The 17,338-nt window shown below is 51.5% G+C and overlaps 1 protein-coding gene across 1 annotated transcript; it reads left to right on the forward strand.

Moving 5' to 3' along the window:
- Positions 1-729: 729 nt before the first annotated feature.
- Positions 730-5,393, forward strand: MAMSTR (MEF2 activating motif and SAP domain containing transcriptional regulator). The gene is made up of 9 exons (XM_045531246.1): positions 730-846; positions 1,995-2,033; positions 2,668-2,813; positions 2,964-3,151; positions 3,515-3,617; positions 3,855-4,049; positions 4,371-4,562; positions 4,654-4,708; positions 4,872-5,393. Exons 1-9 carry the CDS (start codon positions 789-791, stop codon positions 5,153-5,155), a joined length of 1,260 nt encoding a protein of 419 aa, XP_045387202.1. The 5' UTR covers positions 730-788; the 3' UTR covers positions 5,156-5,393.
- Positions 5,394-17,338: the final 11,945 nt, after the last annotated feature.

Here is a 17,338-nt window from a genome sequence, read left to right on the forward strand (position 1 = left end):
ACCCCGACATCTGCCCCGTCCCAAGTCCCCCGCTCCCCGGCGCGTGCTCCCGCCCCTTCTTAGGATCCCAGGCGGGGCTCCTGTCTCCCCCACCCCGCTCCACGGGCTCCCGGCATGGCACGCCCTGGGAAGGGGGGTTCGAGGCGGTCCCACGCTGGTGGGGCGGAGCCTGCAGCGTCCAGCCTAGACCACGGGACTCGACCGGTCCCAGAGCACAGCTGCGCCGAGCCCACCTGGTGAGAAGCCCCTGGGGTGGAGGGGGGACCCTCCGTAACTCTTCTGTCACTTCTCTGGTCCCAGCCCCTTTCCTACAGACCCTGGTGGCTGACACCCCACTAATTTCCTTCTCAGATGCAGGTCGCAGGGACCCTTCTATTCCCCAGAGACCTGTCAGGCCCCCTTTCCCTTCTCGATCCAGGATCTAGTCTCCTCAGAGTACCGAGTTCGCCCTTAACCTCCTTCTCCTGCAAGATTCAGGAGTCCAGGCGCCGCCCCTTTCTCCCTCTCATAGACCCAAGAGTCCAGACCCCCAGTGCCTCCTCCTCAGGACCCAGGAGCCGTGGACCCCAGGTCCCTCCTCTCCTAGGATCCCGGAGTTGAGGCCCTCAGCCCTTCTTTCTCAGACCAAGAATCCAGTTCCCCCCTGGAATCCAGAAGTTATGGCCCAAGGCTGCTCCTATCCCTAACTCCTGGCTCTTTCCCTGCTGAGTTCACATGCAGGGGCAGCCTCTTGACCTCCACTCTGACCGTGCCCTCTCCCCAGTCCACGTCCCATCCCAGCCTTGACAATGACCCTGGCGGCTTCCTCCCAGCGCTCCCAAATCATTCGCTCCAAGTTCCGATCTGGTGAGAGGCTTCTCTCTGTGTGTGGGGGGAAGGGCGTTCTATCCTTGAGAATGCTCTAGTCTAGGGTGGGGGAGGGAGGGGACCCAGGAGGCATGTGCTTTCTGTGCAAAAGGTCACTTTGCATAAAGGACGCCTCAGAGGATCAATGAGTGTGTAAATGGCTAGTACAATGCTCAGAGGAGCAACAGGGAGTGGGTGGCTAGAGCTGGGCGTGAAGAGGATCTGGCACTGCAAAGGAACAAGGGCTTAAGCTGAACACACGTGCAAAGTGGAGGAGTGGGCAGAGTGGGGACTTTGGAGGACCAGGTGGGAGTGCAGGTGAGAGGACAAGGAGCTATCAAGCCTTGAAAGTGTCAAAAGTCCTGTTTAAGGTCCCAGGGCAAGCAGAAAGTGTGTAAGTGGATAGAACTGGGGGTGAATCCCTGAGTAGGTAAAGGGTACTTGAGTGTGCAAATGAGTGTGCTTACGGGGTGGGTACAAAGTCACCAGTAACCAAAGAGCAAGAGGTGTGCAAAAAGGTACACATGTGCAGAGAAGTGTGCAGAGGGAGACCCTTGCTCCAAACTGGGGGCCAGATCCTGAGTGTGCAAGTAAAAGTGTTGACATGGCTGGGTGGGTGCGGAGGCAGAATGAGCCAAGGATGGAGTGTGTGTAAAAATGCACAAGTGCACAAAAGTGGCAGGTGTGCAAAACTGGAGCCCAGAGAGATGAGTGCTGAAAGAATGGGTGTGCAGAAAGGGGAACTGTGGGAAGACCGAGAGGTAGCACAGAAAGGAGCAGGCAGGTGCAAAGCGGGGTACACAGAGGAAAGGAGGCAAGGTGCAAATGGGCCAGGCTGCCAAGAAGACAACTGTGCCAGAGGTGGGGTGGGCACATGCTTGTGAAGGGGGCAGGTGGAGCCAGGGGCAGGACTGCCTCCTGCCTGCACGCTGGCTCCTAGCCCCAGAATGGCTCAGGCCCGAGGCGCTGTCAGGGAGCAGGCAGGAGGCCCAGGAAAGGGAGCAGGCTGCCCGCCCACCCGCCTGCTCCTGCTCGGGGTGTGTAAGGGGGCTGGGCACTAGTGTCCCGCCAACAACTGAGGCTCCAGGCCAGGCTCCTGGACACTCCCTTCCCGCCTTCCTCCTTCCACCTCCCTCCTCTCTCCACAGTCCTCCAGCTTCGGATCCACAGACGGAATCAGGACCCGAGTAAGTGTGGGCCCTGAAAGGGAGGGGATGGTGGCCCCACTCCCCCGGGACACCCTGCAGTACAGCTGCCACATCTCCCTCACTGGTTCCTGCATCTCAGCCCCTTTGCCCAGGATAGGCTGAAATCCCATCCTGTCCTTTCGCAAGGACCCAAAAGTCCAGGTCCCCGGCCATCCCACCCCTAGGAGCTCTGCTTCCTGCTCCTCAAGCTTTCCCACCCCAAGGAGATGCCGGAATTTAGATCCTGTTTCTTTGGGGAAGACAGGCGCCCAGACTCCACTCTTGGCACAGATAAGAAGCTCAGGATGTGGCTTTCAGCTTTTCCCTCTCCCAGGAACCAGGAGCGCAGGCCCCACCCTGTCCCAGCAAAACCCCAGATATCTGCGATCCTCAGCTACCACACCCCCCTTGGTGACCCACAACATCATTTCTGCTTTTCTTGAGAATGTAAAAATCTAGGCCCCCGGCACCTCCGCCCTCAGATACAGGAGTCCCAGCAACCAGCTCCCACCACTCGGGTTTTGCCCCCTGGGCCCCGCTCCTGCACGCGGGGGCCTCCTTTCCGCACAGCCTTGCTCCTCCCTGCCTGGCTTGCTGCCTGCAGGCCGCTCAGGGTCCTTCACCGCCTCTCCAGTCTCAGATCCAGACCCGTGGATCACAGCCTCAGGCCTGGCTCCTGCCCCAGTCTCGGCCTCGGCCTCGGGCCCTGCCCCGTTCCTCTTCAGCCCTGGGGTCCTGCTCCCTGAGCCAGAATATTGTCCTTGGAGGTCTCCAAAGAAGGTGAGTTTCCACTGGAGTGAGAAGTCCCTCTGAGAGTCTAGCTTTGGTCCTTCTTGCTGCTGCCCCTTTTGCTCCTCTTGGGTGATGCCAAGCTGACCCCACACCTTGCCTGTAGCTCTGAGGCACAGCACCTCATACCTGCTTTTTCAGGAGTCTCTCAAGGTCTCCCAGCGTTGGAGGGAGTCCAAGCCCAGGGGGAATTTGACGAACCACCAGTACATGCCCCCAGAGCCGAGACAAGGATCCAGGTTAGACCCCCAAGCCGAAGAGGGGTCAGCCCTGGGTCCTCCCAAGCCACCTCTGTGGGAAGGGACAAAATCGCAGCAGCCACATCCTAGGTATGACTCCTGTTTCTCTTCTCCCAGGACCCAGAAATTCAGGTCCTAGCATTCTCCTCCCTCAAACCCAGAGTCCGAGACCAGAAGAGTCTGGCCTGAAACCCCCTGCCCTCCCTGGGACTCAAGAGTCCAGTCTCCCAGCCCCTCTCCCTGCAGACCCAAGAGTCTGAGCTCCCATTTCCTCCCCGCGCTCTCCACCCCAGGCACAGAAATCTAGCCCCGTCTGTTTGCTCCTTCGGAGACCCAGAATTCTGGGCCCTCACCTTCCTGCATCTTCTCCAGCCCCTGTCTTTGAGGACCCCAGAATGCCTTTTCTCCCCCTGTCCCATCTAACCTTTGTTCCCTCCTCACGACTATCGCCAGGATGAAGCCCACTCCCCTCACTCCCTCCCCGTCAGGAGTCCCCAGCCCCTCGCCTCCTCCACACAAATTGGAACTTCAGACCCTTAAACTGGAGGAGCTGACGGTGAGTTTGGGGTGTAACTTCCCGGGCTGGTGCTTTCTTTCAGTGGGGCCCAGAAGTCTAACCCCCTGGCCTCTGCCCCATGGAAATCCAGGAGATCGGATCCCCAGTCCCATCCTTTTTGGGGTCCCAGGAGTGCAGATCCCCAGTCCCTCTGTTCTCGGTTTCCAAATGTCCTGCTCCAGCTCCGCCTGCTCCACGGAGCCCGCCCAGTACCGCCTCTCCCTACCCCCTCCCCAGGTCTCAGAGCTCCGGCAGCAGCTGCGCCTGCGGGGCCTCCCGGTGTCTGGGACCAAGTCTATGCTCCTAGAGCGCATGCGCGGCGGCGCCCCGCCCCGCGAACGGATGAAACCCCGGAGAGAGGACAGCCCCGCGGGGGCTCCCTGGCCGCGCCTCAGGCCTAAAACTCTGGGAGCCGCCCGGCGGCAGGCCTTGGTGAGGGCGGGGCTGTGCGCGTGTGGACCAATGGGGAGAAGGCAAAGTGGGACAGGGCGGAGAGTCGGAAAAGAATAGCCAATGAAGTCTGGGGGCGTGGCCCAGCGGAAAGAAACTGTGAACGCGAGGGGCGTGGCTCAGAGCAACGGAGGGGAGGATCTTTAGGGAGAGGAAGCCAATGACAGAACAGGGGGCGGGACCAAAAGAGGGGTCCTCAAGCAAAGGGCCGGAACAGGACCAGGGGGTGGAGCCAAAGATTGCGAGTAGGTGGGGTCGCGTCCGGTGGGGGTGGCTTATAGATACTATCCCTGGCGGTTCTAGGTCAAGTCAAATCCAGCCTCTCTCAAGCCACCTCTTCCAAGTGCCGCGGACACCCTTGTGACTGCTCCAGCTCCGGCTCCGGCTCCGGCTCCGGCTCCAGCTGCTGCTCCAGCCCTGACACCTTCCTCAGCACCGGCCTCAGCGGCCCTGACTCTGGAGGAGGAGCTGCAGGAGGCGATCCGAAGGGCTCAGGTGAGGGGGTGCGGGTCGAAGCCGGGCTAGGAGTCTCGGGGCAGATTCCAAGCTGGAGTCCCGGGTTCACGCCGAGTTTGCCCGTCCGCAGTTGCTTCCGAACCGGGGCATAGATGACATCCTGGAGGATCAAGTGGAGCCTGATGGTAAGAGCCGAACTCCTAGATCTAGGGGAGGAGGAAGCGGTTTTGGGATCCTGCTTCCGAGGGAGGAGTGGGCTGGGGAACTGGACTCCTGGAAATGAGGAATAGAACGCTGGCGCCTGGATCCCTGACTTCCTACGCTCACATCCCATTCCTTTCCCTGCAGACAAGCTGCCCCCCATCCCCCTGGACTTCCCCTGCTCCTTCAACGTGCTGTCCCCCTCCCCGGACTCTGAAGGCCTCTCATCTGTCTTCTCCTCTTTGCTCCCGTCCCCTTCGAATTCCTCATCTCCCTCTCCCAGAGGCCCCACGGACTCCTTGGACTGGCTGGAGGCCCTGAGTGGGGGTCCCCCACTGGGCTCTGGCCCCCCAGCCCCCAGCATCTTCTCTGCTGACTTATCTGACTCCAGTAGCACCCGGCTTTGGGACCTGCTGGAGGATCCATGGTGATGGATTCTAGGGCTTCCAGAGACTAAGAAGTGGCGGGGGTAGACAGGTCACAGAGAGAGACTCCCTGAGGGTGGGGATGGATCATCCAGCAGAGCCCCTCCTGCAGACAGAGGATCAGAGAAAAGCCCCATTCCCACCTGGCCCCTGAACTGCCTGAACTTTGCCTGCCTGACCATATGATCCCTGTTTATGGTTGTATGGCCAGGGCAAACAAGCTGCTCGCTGCTTCTTTCAGAGACTTCATGGATGTTTTTAACCCCGCCTCCCCCAGCCCTGCCACCCAGTAGATAGCTGCCTGTTGTCTGGGGACTCTGGAAGGTGGTGATGCTTTTTAGATGCAGGAGAGGAGCAGGGAAGGCTGGGGAGGGAGGATAGGCGAGCCAGACCCCTGCGTTCTAGTTGGAGGTGAGAAAATCAGAAGCCTGGTGTCAGAGGTTAGCTTCTCTTGGAAGCAGAACCTGAGATGAGATTCATGTGCTAGGGATTCATTAAAGAAGTGCTCCTAGGAGAAACCATTAAGGGAGTTGGGGAAATGGGACATCAAAGGGGAAGAAGAAGAGCAAGAAGCAACTTCAGGTGAAGTCTCAAACTCAGCCTGATCATGTGGAGAGCTCTGGAGCATAAATTAAGTTGCAGAGTATTTCCCACCATGAGGCACATGGAACTGGGCCTTTGTGTCTCCCTGTTTGGGCTTATGATTGCTGAACAACAAACTACCCCAAAACTTACAGTCATAAAACAATAACTATCTATGATCACTCGCAATTGCATGGGTTGACTGAGCTCAGCAGGACAGTTCTTCAGCTCCACATGATGTTGGCTAGGGCTGCAGTCAACTCAGGGCCCAGCTGGGCAGGGACATCCAAGATGGTGCACTCAGATGTGTCAGACAACTTGGTGGGGATGGCTAGAAGGCTGGACCCAGCTGGGTAGCAGAGACATCTGGACCTGTCTCATTCTTCAGGCAGCAGCAGCATTGTCCCTATCTGTGTGATCTCTCCAATGGAAGACTTCTTACATGGCAGCTCAGGGCTCCCAAGAGCAAGCATTCCAAGAGGAGAAAGCAGAAGCTACCTGTTTCTTAAAGACTAGGCTTGGAACTGGCACAATTTCACTTCCACTAACTACATCCTATTAGTTAATGCAAGTCAAGCCAGCCCAGGCTGAATGTGGGAGGGTTGTGTGAATATCAAGGATATGGTCACTAGGGGCCATATGTGGAGACTTCCCACTACCCCACCTCTAGTCAGTCATGGGCCACGGATCATGGAGGGAGGCTGGGAGGGAGGACATAAACTCCCAGGTACCTCCAGCCCCAGGGCAGCCCTGGGAAAGTCATAGGGTACTAAAATGTAGGTTTTATTATTGTTGTTCAGGTGAGGTGAGGCCATCAGATCAGGAGATGGTCTCCACTGAAAAGAGAGTTTGTTAAACTGACAGATCCCAAAGGTAGGGGACACTCTATGTCATCCAGGGCCACACTGGGAAGTACTGGTTGGTCAAGAGACAGGGAGAGGAGGGGCCCATGGGTGAAAGACTTTGTTGTAGTTTCTTGGGGAAGGAAAAGATGAGGCAAGGTAAGCAGGTTTAGAACTGGCTAGTTTAAATAATTTCAGCATGCCTGGGCATAGAGGCTGTCCTGAGTACTCTGGTACCTGTCCTGGGGTAATTAGCACAGGTGGATAGTGGCTCAGAGTGTAAGAGCTAATAAAGGAGGTGTTTGGGGTTATAAACTAAACATAAAATCCTAAGCCCCCCAACCATTAAATGGAACCCCCTCTTGGCCATGAGGACCCCAGAAAACCTGAAAAACTGAGTTCCCAGCCATGACAGGATGGGAGGTCAGGCATTCCTCATTACACCCCCTCCTTTTTGGAGTTTAGACCCAACTATTGAACAGCATTAATGTTAAAATAGAGATCATAAGACTAGCAGAATGGACTGTGGCGATAAGTCAGGCATTCCTCATTACACCCCCTCCTTTTTGGAGTTTAGACCCAACAATTGAACAGCATTAATGTTAAAATAGAGATCATAAGACTAGCAGAATGGACTGTGGCAATAAGATACCAAACGAAAGAAGACCTAAGGCCATGCCAGGCAAGGGCTAAATCATGCATCCCTACACTTAAAAAATAAACTATGTTCTAACTGCTACAAGGTTTTCCTTTTTCTCTAACAGCTAAACAAACACTGGCCTCAAAATGAGCAATATTAGAATAATTCACAGCTCACTACCAGACACTGACCCCCACCCCCTCTTCCACAAGCCATAACTACAGCTTTAATTAGACACGAGACTGATTTTTCAGGCTGTCACCCTTTATAAAAAATAAAACTCTCCTCCCCAAATTTATAAATCTTATAATTTTTAAGTTAACAGGGTGTGGGCTCTGGATTGGTTGGGTTGCACACAAAAGGCGTGCTCACAGTGAGTTCTCTTGCAGTTGGCTAGCCCTGGGGTGGGGGGGAGGGCGGTCCCTGCAGTGTCAGCAAGGCCCTGAGATGTCAAAGCAGCAGAAATTCAAAAAATAAAAAGGCAAGATTAATACACCGAGCACAGAGAAAGCATTGGGGCCTGGCTGCATAGAATTGGCAAGAGGAATCTGAGGGGACCTGGGAGGGCCACCAACAGTGCAACAGTGTCCACTGTAGGTGGAAAAGAACAGCAGATAATGCATGCATGTGGGATATGAGCTAGAGCCAGTGACTTCTCCTCAGTTTCCTCATCTGTACCTCAGCCCAGTGCGGGTGAGAGTGCTCACTGAGACTGTCCATGAACTGGCCCTGGCACGTGGGATGTGCAGATAAACGTCAGTCACCATTATCAGCTGCTGATCAACAATTCTAGTGCCTCAATGTGTGTGAACTCTAGTGGCCCTTAGACATCCTCAACCAAAAAGGGAAGGGAATGAATGTTATTACCAGGAGGCAAAGGCAATCTTTGGTGTCTTCCAAACCAATCAGGTGGGATGTGTCACCTTCACTTTCCAGATGAGATGACTGGAGATTAGAGAAAGGGAGTGATATATATGCCCAGCATCACACAGTACGGGGTTGTCATAAGTGGGGATTGAAGTCAGATTTAGTAGAGTCCCCGGCCTGTGCCCTCAGAGAAGAGAAAACCAAAAGCCTCACTCTCTGCTCTGGCGAAGCTCAGAGATTTGCAAAGAGAGAGTCCCAGTGCAGTGTCATAAGTATTTTAATGGCAGTGGTGCAAAGGATTGTGGGTCCACTGACTCCAGAAAAGGGCCAGAAGCCGGAAGGAATGGGGAAGGGTGGTCAGAGAAAGCATTTTTGCAGAAGCTTAAAGGAGGAGGAGGAGGTGGTTGCAGGGACCTCCTGGAAGACAGCGTCCTTGCAGAGGGAAGAGAACCTGCAAAGATCTGAAGTTGGGAAGGTCGCGCAGGCTGGCGGGGGTCGGGGGCTGCTGCCGGGTTGGGCTGAAAACTGGTGGGGCGGGGGACAGCCAGCCCTGGAAAGATCACGAAGGGTGTGGCGAGGTTGTCCCCATCTCTGCCTGACTCAGACCACTCCCTGTCCCCATTTCCATCTGACTCTGCCTCCATTTATTCCGTCCATATCTCTTCCTAGTCTCTCTTCGACTTGCCCCTGGCTGGTCTCTCCCCGCTGGCTCCCTCCCCACTCCCTCGGCCCCTCCAGTCTCCGCCGGCACCTCCCAGCGCCAGCCCTCCACCCCCATCTCCGGCGCCCAGCAGAGGGCGGCCTTGAGCCGCGGGCGCACCCGGGGCCCAGGGAGTCAGGGTGGGGAGGGCGCGGTGTGACTGCTGCAGGCTCCGGGGCTGTGCGCGCGGGAGCCCCGAGCCCCAGGGAAGGGTGTGCGTCCCGCATTACCCACCATTGCCCAACCCCTCTCCAAAGATTTCATCCCTCCTTCCTGCCCTTGGGAAAACCAGGGCTAGACCACCTGGAGGTCAGACCCTATTGATTTGGCGTCAACTACTTTGCCAAGTGGCTGTGCCCACCCATGTGCCCTCCATCAGCACACCAGGGTCCCATCGCCCTTGGGGCTGTGCAGCTTTCTTCTTCTCAGCCTGTTGGGCTGTTACCTATGCTGTTCCCCAAATCTCATTTCTCCCTCCTGGTGGATAATGGGGACTCCCAGACACTGGGCAGCCTGGCCATGAGGACCCAAGAGCCAGGGCAGGGAGGGGACAGGTGGCTGAACTCCTGGGAGGAAAAGAGGGGGAATGGGAATCTTGAACCTTCGTTCTCTAGATGGCAAGCCTGTCTCCTCCTTTTGGGCCAGAAAACCATCTTCCATGCCAGACTTGCATTCAGACCTCGAGCCCTTCCTCACTGGGGACTCCAGACCAATCACTTCCCCTCTTGGATATCATAGCAGACCTTACTCCTAGGTATTATTTCCAAGAGAAATGAAAACATATGTCTACAGGAAGACTTGCATGCAAATGTTGCTAATAGCATTATTCATTATAGCCCCAAACTGGAGATATCACAAATATCCATCAAATGCCGAATGTATTAAACATGGTGCGGTGCATCCACATTGTGGAATACTACTCAGCAATGGAAAGGGAGCAAATGACTGATACATGCATGAGCATGGGTGACTCTCAGACTCGTGACACTAAGTGGTTTCTTTCTTCCTTCCTTCCTTCCTTTCTTTCTTTCTTTCTTTTTTTTTTTTTGAGACGAGGTCTCACTGTGTCACTCAGGCTGGAGTGTAGTGGCATGATCACAGCTCGCTCGAGGCAGCCCTGAACTCCTGGGCTCAAGTGATCCTCCTGCCTCAGCCTCCCAAGTAGCTGGGACTACAGGCATCAGCCACCATGCTCAGCTAATGTTTTCTATATACTTTTAGTTGTCCAGAAAGAAATTAATCAATTTCTTTCTATTTTTAGTAGAGATGGGGTCTCGCTCTTGCTCAGGCTGGTCTCAAACTGCTGACCTCAAACGATCCTCCCGCCTTGGCCTCCCAAAGTGATAGGATTACAGATGTGAGCCACTGTGCTCAGCCTCCATAATCTATTTTAGAACATTTTCATTACCCCAAAAAGAATCTCCATTCCCTTTAGCTGTCACTCCTAATCCCTCCCAGCCCTAGGCAGCCACTGATCTACTTCCTGTATCTCTAGACTTGCCTATTCTGGAGATTTCATATAAATGGAATCACACAATATGTGGCCTTTGTGTCTGGCGTCTTTCACTCAACGTAATGTTTTCAGTGTTCCTCCACCTTGTCGCAGGGATCAGACCTCTACTTCTTATAATGGCTTAATAATACTCCACTGTGTGGACAGACCACATTTTACTTATCCTCAGTTGATGAACATTTAGGTTGTTTCTATTTTTTTGGCTACTATGCACAATGCTGCTGTAAACAAGTGGGCAAATTTGATTGTGTATAAATTATAGCTCAATAACTCTGGGGAATAAATACCAGGCAGAACTAAGCTATTTTGTTTAGAGACACATCCAGAGAAAGAAAGGCAGGAATATGCCAACAAAAGTAAGTCACCATCAACTCCAGTGCAGAGAGAGAGAGGCTCACTGAGCATTTCTGGTTCCTGTCAGCGTCCCAGGTGTGAGGGGTTGACTGAGCAGGCCCGTGTTGTCCAAACCCTGCACATTCCAAAGAAAGATCTGGCCCTTGACCGGCTCCCAGGAGGTAACCTCTAAGTACTTGGAATGTCCTGCCTTATAAGAATGTCTTGGTTTACCTGGACTCCTGGGCAGTGCCAGATAGTCTATGCTAAAAATGTGATTTATTTTGGGGGCCTTGGGCCACACTGTATCAGTTCGAGCTCTGGAGGGACTAGAGACTGAATTACGAAAGTCAGTCACGTGGGTGTTCCATGTCAGTGGAATACCCTGAATACCAAGGCTTGGGTGGGCTTCCTTGATTGACAATACTCCCTAGTGTTGTCACATGTCTTTGTTGGGAGAATTAAGTGCTGTCCATGCAACAGCACTGGGAGAAGACAGCTGGAAATTTGTGCTTGGTCTTTCCTGGGCTCTGCGCTATGTATCTTTTTGCCTTTGTTAATTTAATCTGTATCCCTTCACTGCAGTAAATCACAATCATGAGCATAACAGCTTTTCTGAGTTCCATGAGTTTTAATAGCAAATCATTGAACCTGAAAGTGATCTCCAGGACTCCCGACACACCAGGTCTTAACCTGGATGGGAACTGAAGAGGTTTACTGCCCTGTTATTCTTTAAATTGTATGCATTTTGTGAATGCTTCATATATATATGATGTTGCAATATTTAAAAAAAAAAAGACTTCATGATTAACTGAAGGTGGCAAATAAAGTGGAAGAATCAAAAATAAGTTTCTGGGTTGGGCTGACCCAGAAAACACTAGTGCAGCAGGCGAGAAAACATGCAAAAAAAAAAAAATAGATTCAAGGGGAGTAAAACAAAGAAATACTGGGTTCACTTAGCCCTGTTGAGTTTGAGGAACCCAACGGCCGTGTCTTCCGCTTAGCAGACTGACCCCAAAGCTCAGGAAAAGCAATCACAACATACTCATCCTCACTAAAGGAGAAATGCAATTGGAAACAAGATGTCGTTTTTCTCCCACTAAGTTGGATAAATTTAAAAGGGTGGTGATATCCAACACTGGCAAGACCACGGGGAAATGGGCATTTATACATGGTTGGACAGAATATAAGTTTTTCACAAGTCCTATAGCACTATTGATTTTAAACGCATATTCCATGACCGAGCAAGCTTACTTCTAGTAACATATCCTTTAAAAAAGTAATATTAGTACGCGTGCATGGAGATCTCCCACACTACAGCCCAAAGTGGAAAATGACAAGGATAATCTCAGCGTTATTTGCAGTAACGGAGACGGCAGACAGCTTAGAGCCTCCGGCTGGAGTGTGGATGTTCCAGCGCTGATCAACACAATGGAATCTTTTGCAAGCACCAAAAGGATGAAACAGATCTGTGTGTGGTCATTTGGAAGTGTCCGCTACATGGCAGATTAAATAATAATCATAATAAAACAAGTCACCAAAGTTTGTGTGTTCCATTATTGTAAAAATCCAAACCAAATGCTGTGTGTGTGTGTGTAAAATTATAAGGGTATGCACCAAAGGATTAACAAGGTTACATCCTGCTTTGGGAAAAACACTCCCCCAAACTCCACAACAATCAACACAGAGGAGGACTTCTGTGGCCAGATGTGGATTTTTTTCCACACACACCATGCAGCGGACACCAGCTGTGTGCTCTGATTCAGTTCTGACACGGTCTACCTGAGACAGTGCCAGATCCCACAGGATGAGGGCTCAGTCCCCAAGATGTAACCCCTGCCCCCGACAGTTGCAAGTCTGGGCCTCTGGAGTTTCTGACCAACTGACTTCAACCCCCTCCCTCTTTTGATTCAATTAATTTGCTGGAGCGGCTCACAGAACTCAGGGAAACGCTTACTTACATTTACCGAGTTATTATGACAGATATGACAAAGGATACAAATAAAGAGATGCGTAGGGTGAGGCATGGGGGAAGGGGCACGGAGTTTCCATGCCTTCCCTGGGCGCCACCCTCCAGGAAACTCCATGTGTCTGGCTATCCGGAAGCTCCCCGAACCCTGTCCTCTTGGGTTTTCACGGAGGCCTCATTACACAGGTGTGATTGACAACTGCATAGAAATGAGATTGGACAAAAAGCTCAGGATCTAAACCCAGCAAGGCCTGTCTGCTCAGATTCTTCCTGGCCTCCCTGTGCAGCGTTCCTTCCTCCAGGGCATGGGCAGGACCCTCTCTGAACTAGGCCTATTGACCCTCAATCAGATTAGAGCCCTTCCCTGAAAGGAGGGCAAGAGAAGTTCAGAGAGAGACTCTGTCTCCTGGGGCCTGGAGCACCCAGTGCTATAACAAGGACCCTGGGAGTTATGAGCTGGAACCGCAGACAAAACCAGCCTATATATCCTAACACCACACATTAGTGGCTGGAGGGGAGGAAGGCAGGGTGTACTTGATACAGACTGTATTTAAATTTGTTGTGTGTTGGCCAGGCGTGGTGGTTCCTGCCTGGAATCCCAGCACTTTTAGAGGCTGAAGTGGGAGGATTTCTTGAGGCCAGAAGTTTGAGACCAGCCTGAGCAACAGTGAGACCCCATCTCCACAAAATAAATAAATAAATAAAATAAAATAAAATAGAAAAATTAGCTGGGTGTGCTGGTGTGCTACTTGGCAGGCTAAGGCAAGAGGATTACCCGAGCCCAGGAGTTTGAGGCTGCAGTGGGCTATGATCACAGCACTACAATGCAGCCTGGGTGACAGAGTGAGACCCTGTCTCAAAAAAATAAAAAGCTGTAGTGTGCATTATGCTATAATGTATCTGATATGTTCGTTTTGTTGTTATATAAGACTGGCATATGGTACAGCATTCAAAAGTGGACATAATCCTGTCCCTCAGCCACTCTGTTTCCCACTACCCAGAAAGTTGCTATTTTAATCTGTTTCCTGTGTATGCTTCCGGAAGTATCTACGCACATACAAGCAAATGCATGTAGTGTACGGCTGCCCCCAATTGCTAGCCCACCACACGTAATAGACGCTGTTCTGCAGCTTGATTTTGTCCACTCAATGTTTCTGTGCACTGTGCTGTGAAACCTTATCTGCTTCCTGTTGACGGACAGGTTTTTCCAATTCTGAGCGATTACAACCCACACTGCCATGAATAACCTTGCACATATATACCTAAACTACCACATGTGTTAAATAGAATATCTATAGGACGATACATTTTTAGGAGAATCGGATGGGACAAGGGATAGATTCGGCCAAACTAACACTAAGCCAGAACTTCTCTTCTCTACGTCTTTGCCATCCGTGTTCTCAAAGGTCTTCGTGTTCGCCCTTTGGCAGAGGAAAATGTTAAATTGTCGACTTTCATAAGTAAAGTCTGAACATCTGAGTTGTTTGGGAGCCGTTTCCTGGAAACTATCTCTTCACATGTGCTGCCCATTTTTGTCCTTGACTATAAAAATGTCTCTTTACTGCTTCATAGTTTTTAAAAAATTATTTATTGATTGATTGATTTTGAGACAGAGTCTTACTCTGTTGCCCTGGCTAGTGTGCAGTGGTGTCATTATAGCTCACAGCAGCCTCGAGCTCCTGGGCTCAAGCGATCCCCCTGCCTCAGCCTCCCGAGTAGCTGGGACTACAGGCATGTGCCACCATGCCCCGCTAATTTTTTCTATATATTTTTAGTTGTCCAGATAATTTCTTTCTATTTTTAGTAGAGATGGGGGTCTTGCTCTTGCTCAGGCTGGTCTCGAACTCCCAAGCTCAAACGATCCGCCCGCCTCGGCCTCCCAGAGTGCTAGGATTACAGGCATGAACCACCTCACCCGGCCTAGGGAGGATCACTTGAGCTCATGAGTTCGAGACCAGCCTGAGCAAGAGTGAGCCACCCCCATCTCTTTAAAAAAAAAAGAAAAGAAATTTCTCACCTCTAAATAAAAGTGTGAGTCCTCTCTGTATGGTATGTGAAAAGGTGACATCACTAAGGGAGAGGAAGGGGCCATGGAGAGAATTCTAGAGAACAACAGTACCTGGAAGGCAGGCAGAGCAAGGAACCACCCTTGAACGTGAACTTGATTGAATTAAATGCAAATGAACAGACAGGGCAACAATGAACATTCTACTAAAGCCTGGGTAACTGAAGAAACGCCATGAAAGCACCTAAAACAACCCCTCCCTCTTGCTCCCCCGACTTCCTTGGAAACCGTGTTAGTTTGCTGCTAGGGCTGTATTGTCTCACCATGCTGGAGACTGAAAGTCTGAGATCAAGGTGTGGCAGGGCTGGTCCCTTTGTAATCAACAGGCTCCATAAGCAAGAAAACTTTCTTTATAGTTTTTTTTTTTCTTTTGGGAGTTCTCTTATGTTTCACGTTCCCAGGCCAGTGAGATTTGCTGACCAGTGCTGCTGCACCCATGCATTCCCTTTTGAGTTTCTTTCCCAGAAACAGCAGAGCCTCCTTGCAGCCACAAGGTAACTCCAAAGCCTTACACCACCTGTTTGCCCAGAGAAGACAGGATAAGCAACACCCCACCACAGATCGTGCCTAAGGACCCAGTGAGCAGCCTACTTCCCGAATCCCACCTGCCCACAAGGCTGAAAAAAATGACCAGTGTTAACCCCCAGCTCCTTATACTACTAAAATCCTTGCCCTGGGAGGCATTTATCCACCATTTTTTGGTCATGGGATGTGTGTAAATAACAGGACTCTCACTGTGCGTGCGTGCCCTGCCCTCCACCCGGACGTGTAACGATGCTCACGCCCCTCGTGCATTATTCATCTCACCTCCAGGGAAACCCCTGACCCCGCTGATCAGGCAGGCGGATTTGAGGCAATCCATTCCTCCCACCTCCTCCGCAATAAATCCTTTCTTCCTTGACAACCCTGTTGTCTCAGTAATTGGCTTTCTGTGTGGTGAGCCCCAGGGAACCCTGCTTGTGGGTTTGTTACCATCTTCTGCTGGCCAAGGGAGAATCTGTTCCAGGCCTTTCCCCAGTTCCTGGCCATTGCTGGTGAGCTTTGGCGTCCCTTGGCTTGTAGATGCAGCCCCAGGATCCTGCCTGCGTCTTCACATGGCCTTCTCCCGTGTGTGTGTGTGTGTGTGTGTGTGTGTGTGTGTGTGTGTGTGTCTCCAAATTTCCCCTTTTTATAAGGACAGCAGCCCTGCTGCATCAGGGCCCACCTTAATGACCTCATTTTAACTTGACTACATCTGTAAAGACCTCTATTTTCACATAAGGTCACATTCACAAGTGCTGGGAGTTAGGATTTCAACACATCTTTTTAGAGGGTCACCACCATCCAATCCCTAGCAGGCAGCATTCTATGCAGACGAGCCAGGCTCAAAAGCTACATGGAATATCACCGCCCTCCTAGCTCAGGTCTCTGCTGGGTTATCTCATAGTATATAACAATGTGTGTTTAAGATCATAAATATCTGGATAAGATTTTCTCTTTTCTCTGAAATTAATTAAGAAAAATTTGTTTATACTGAAGATATCAGAAGAAAAAGAGAAAGGAAAAGAAAATTCTGGAGAATAGGAATGGTGTAGATGTTGCCGAAGACACAAGATGCAGAACAGAAGGCAGCAGATGAGACCACTGCATTTGTTGAACGCCAAATAAAATTCTAGGCCAGATTATCCACCTGATATCTTGTGAGCTTGCAGGAAAGAACCAGCAGTCAGCTGTGGACTCGCTAGGAAGAAATGCCAAATTGGCCTCATTTTCTCGAGGTCGGGGAATGTGGAAGAACCACTTGCATTTTCACAAGGCCTTTGGCTTAGCTTGGCTGAGATCGGCTGGAAGCAATGCAGCCTGCTCCCTTAGAGCACACTGGAGGGAGGACTTTGGGGGCTTCTGGTGGGAGCGGAGAGGGTGCTGGTGGGCGTCTGATGGGAGAAGGGGTTCCACTGTTTTTTTTTAGCATTATGTCGACTAACAGAGCCTTGGAACAATAGTGGTGATTCACACACACCTTAACTGCTATTTCAGCTCAGAGCCTGTGAATTTACTATCATTTCGTTGACCCGTTCTTTAAAACGTCTGTCCAAGATGGTAGCCACTAGACACGTGCAGCTCTTAAATTTAAATACAATCAGATGACAGAAAACAAACAATTCTGTTCCTCAGTCATTCTTGGCACCCTTCAGGTATTCAGTAGCCACACGTGGCCAGTGGCCCCCAGCCTTGGACAGCACAGGTGGGCGCCTCTCCACCCTCACTAGAAGCTCCGCTGGGCCCACGGGGAGGCCTAGCTGCCCGGCCGGACTTCCGACACTACAGTCCCAAAGGGTCTTTCTCCTTCCTTTAAAAAATTGTGAAATAGAATATATTTAGAGGGAAATGCATAAGGCATACATGACTATTTAACAAATAATTCTAAAGTAAACATCCCTGTAATCATAACTCTTGATGGCCCTTGTGTTTTCCCTGATCACACTGTCCCCCCTCTCAGAGGTGACAGTATCATCGCTTCTCTGTCTTTTGGCTAAGATCAAGTGCAGAGGTCACAGCATCCTACCTTCTGTCCTGCTGAGGTCCTTGTGCTTTTTTTTTTTTTGAGACGGAATCTTACTCTGTCACCCTGGGTAGAGTGCAGTGGCATCATCATAGCTCACAGCAGCCTCAAACTCCTAAGCTCAAGCGATCCTCCC

The sequence above is a fragment of the Lemur catta genome, chromosome 19, assembly GCF_020740605.2.
Source record: "Lemur catta isolate mLemCat1 chromosome 19, mLemCat1.pri, whole genome shotgun sequence".
Lineage (NCBI taxonomy): Eukaryota > Metazoa > Chordata > Mammalia > Primates > Lemuridae > Lemur > Lemur catta.

What these genes read in the sequence shown, in the direction of transcription:
- MAMSTR (XM_045531246.1), top strand. Translation starts at nt 789, where the DNA reads ATGACCCTGGCGGCTTCCTCCCAGCGCTCCCAAATCATTCGCTCCAAG. An exon ending in TCGCAGCAGCCACATCCTAG is followed by an intron (nt 3,152 to 3,514) that starts GTATGACTCCTG and finishes GACTATCGCCAG; the next exon opens with GATGAAGCCCACTCCCCTCA. An exon ending in AGGCGATCCGAAGGGCTCAG is followed by an intron (nt 4,563 to 4,653) that starts GTGAGGGGGTGC and finishes GCCCGTCCGCAG; the next exon opens with TTGCTTCCGAACCGGGGCAT.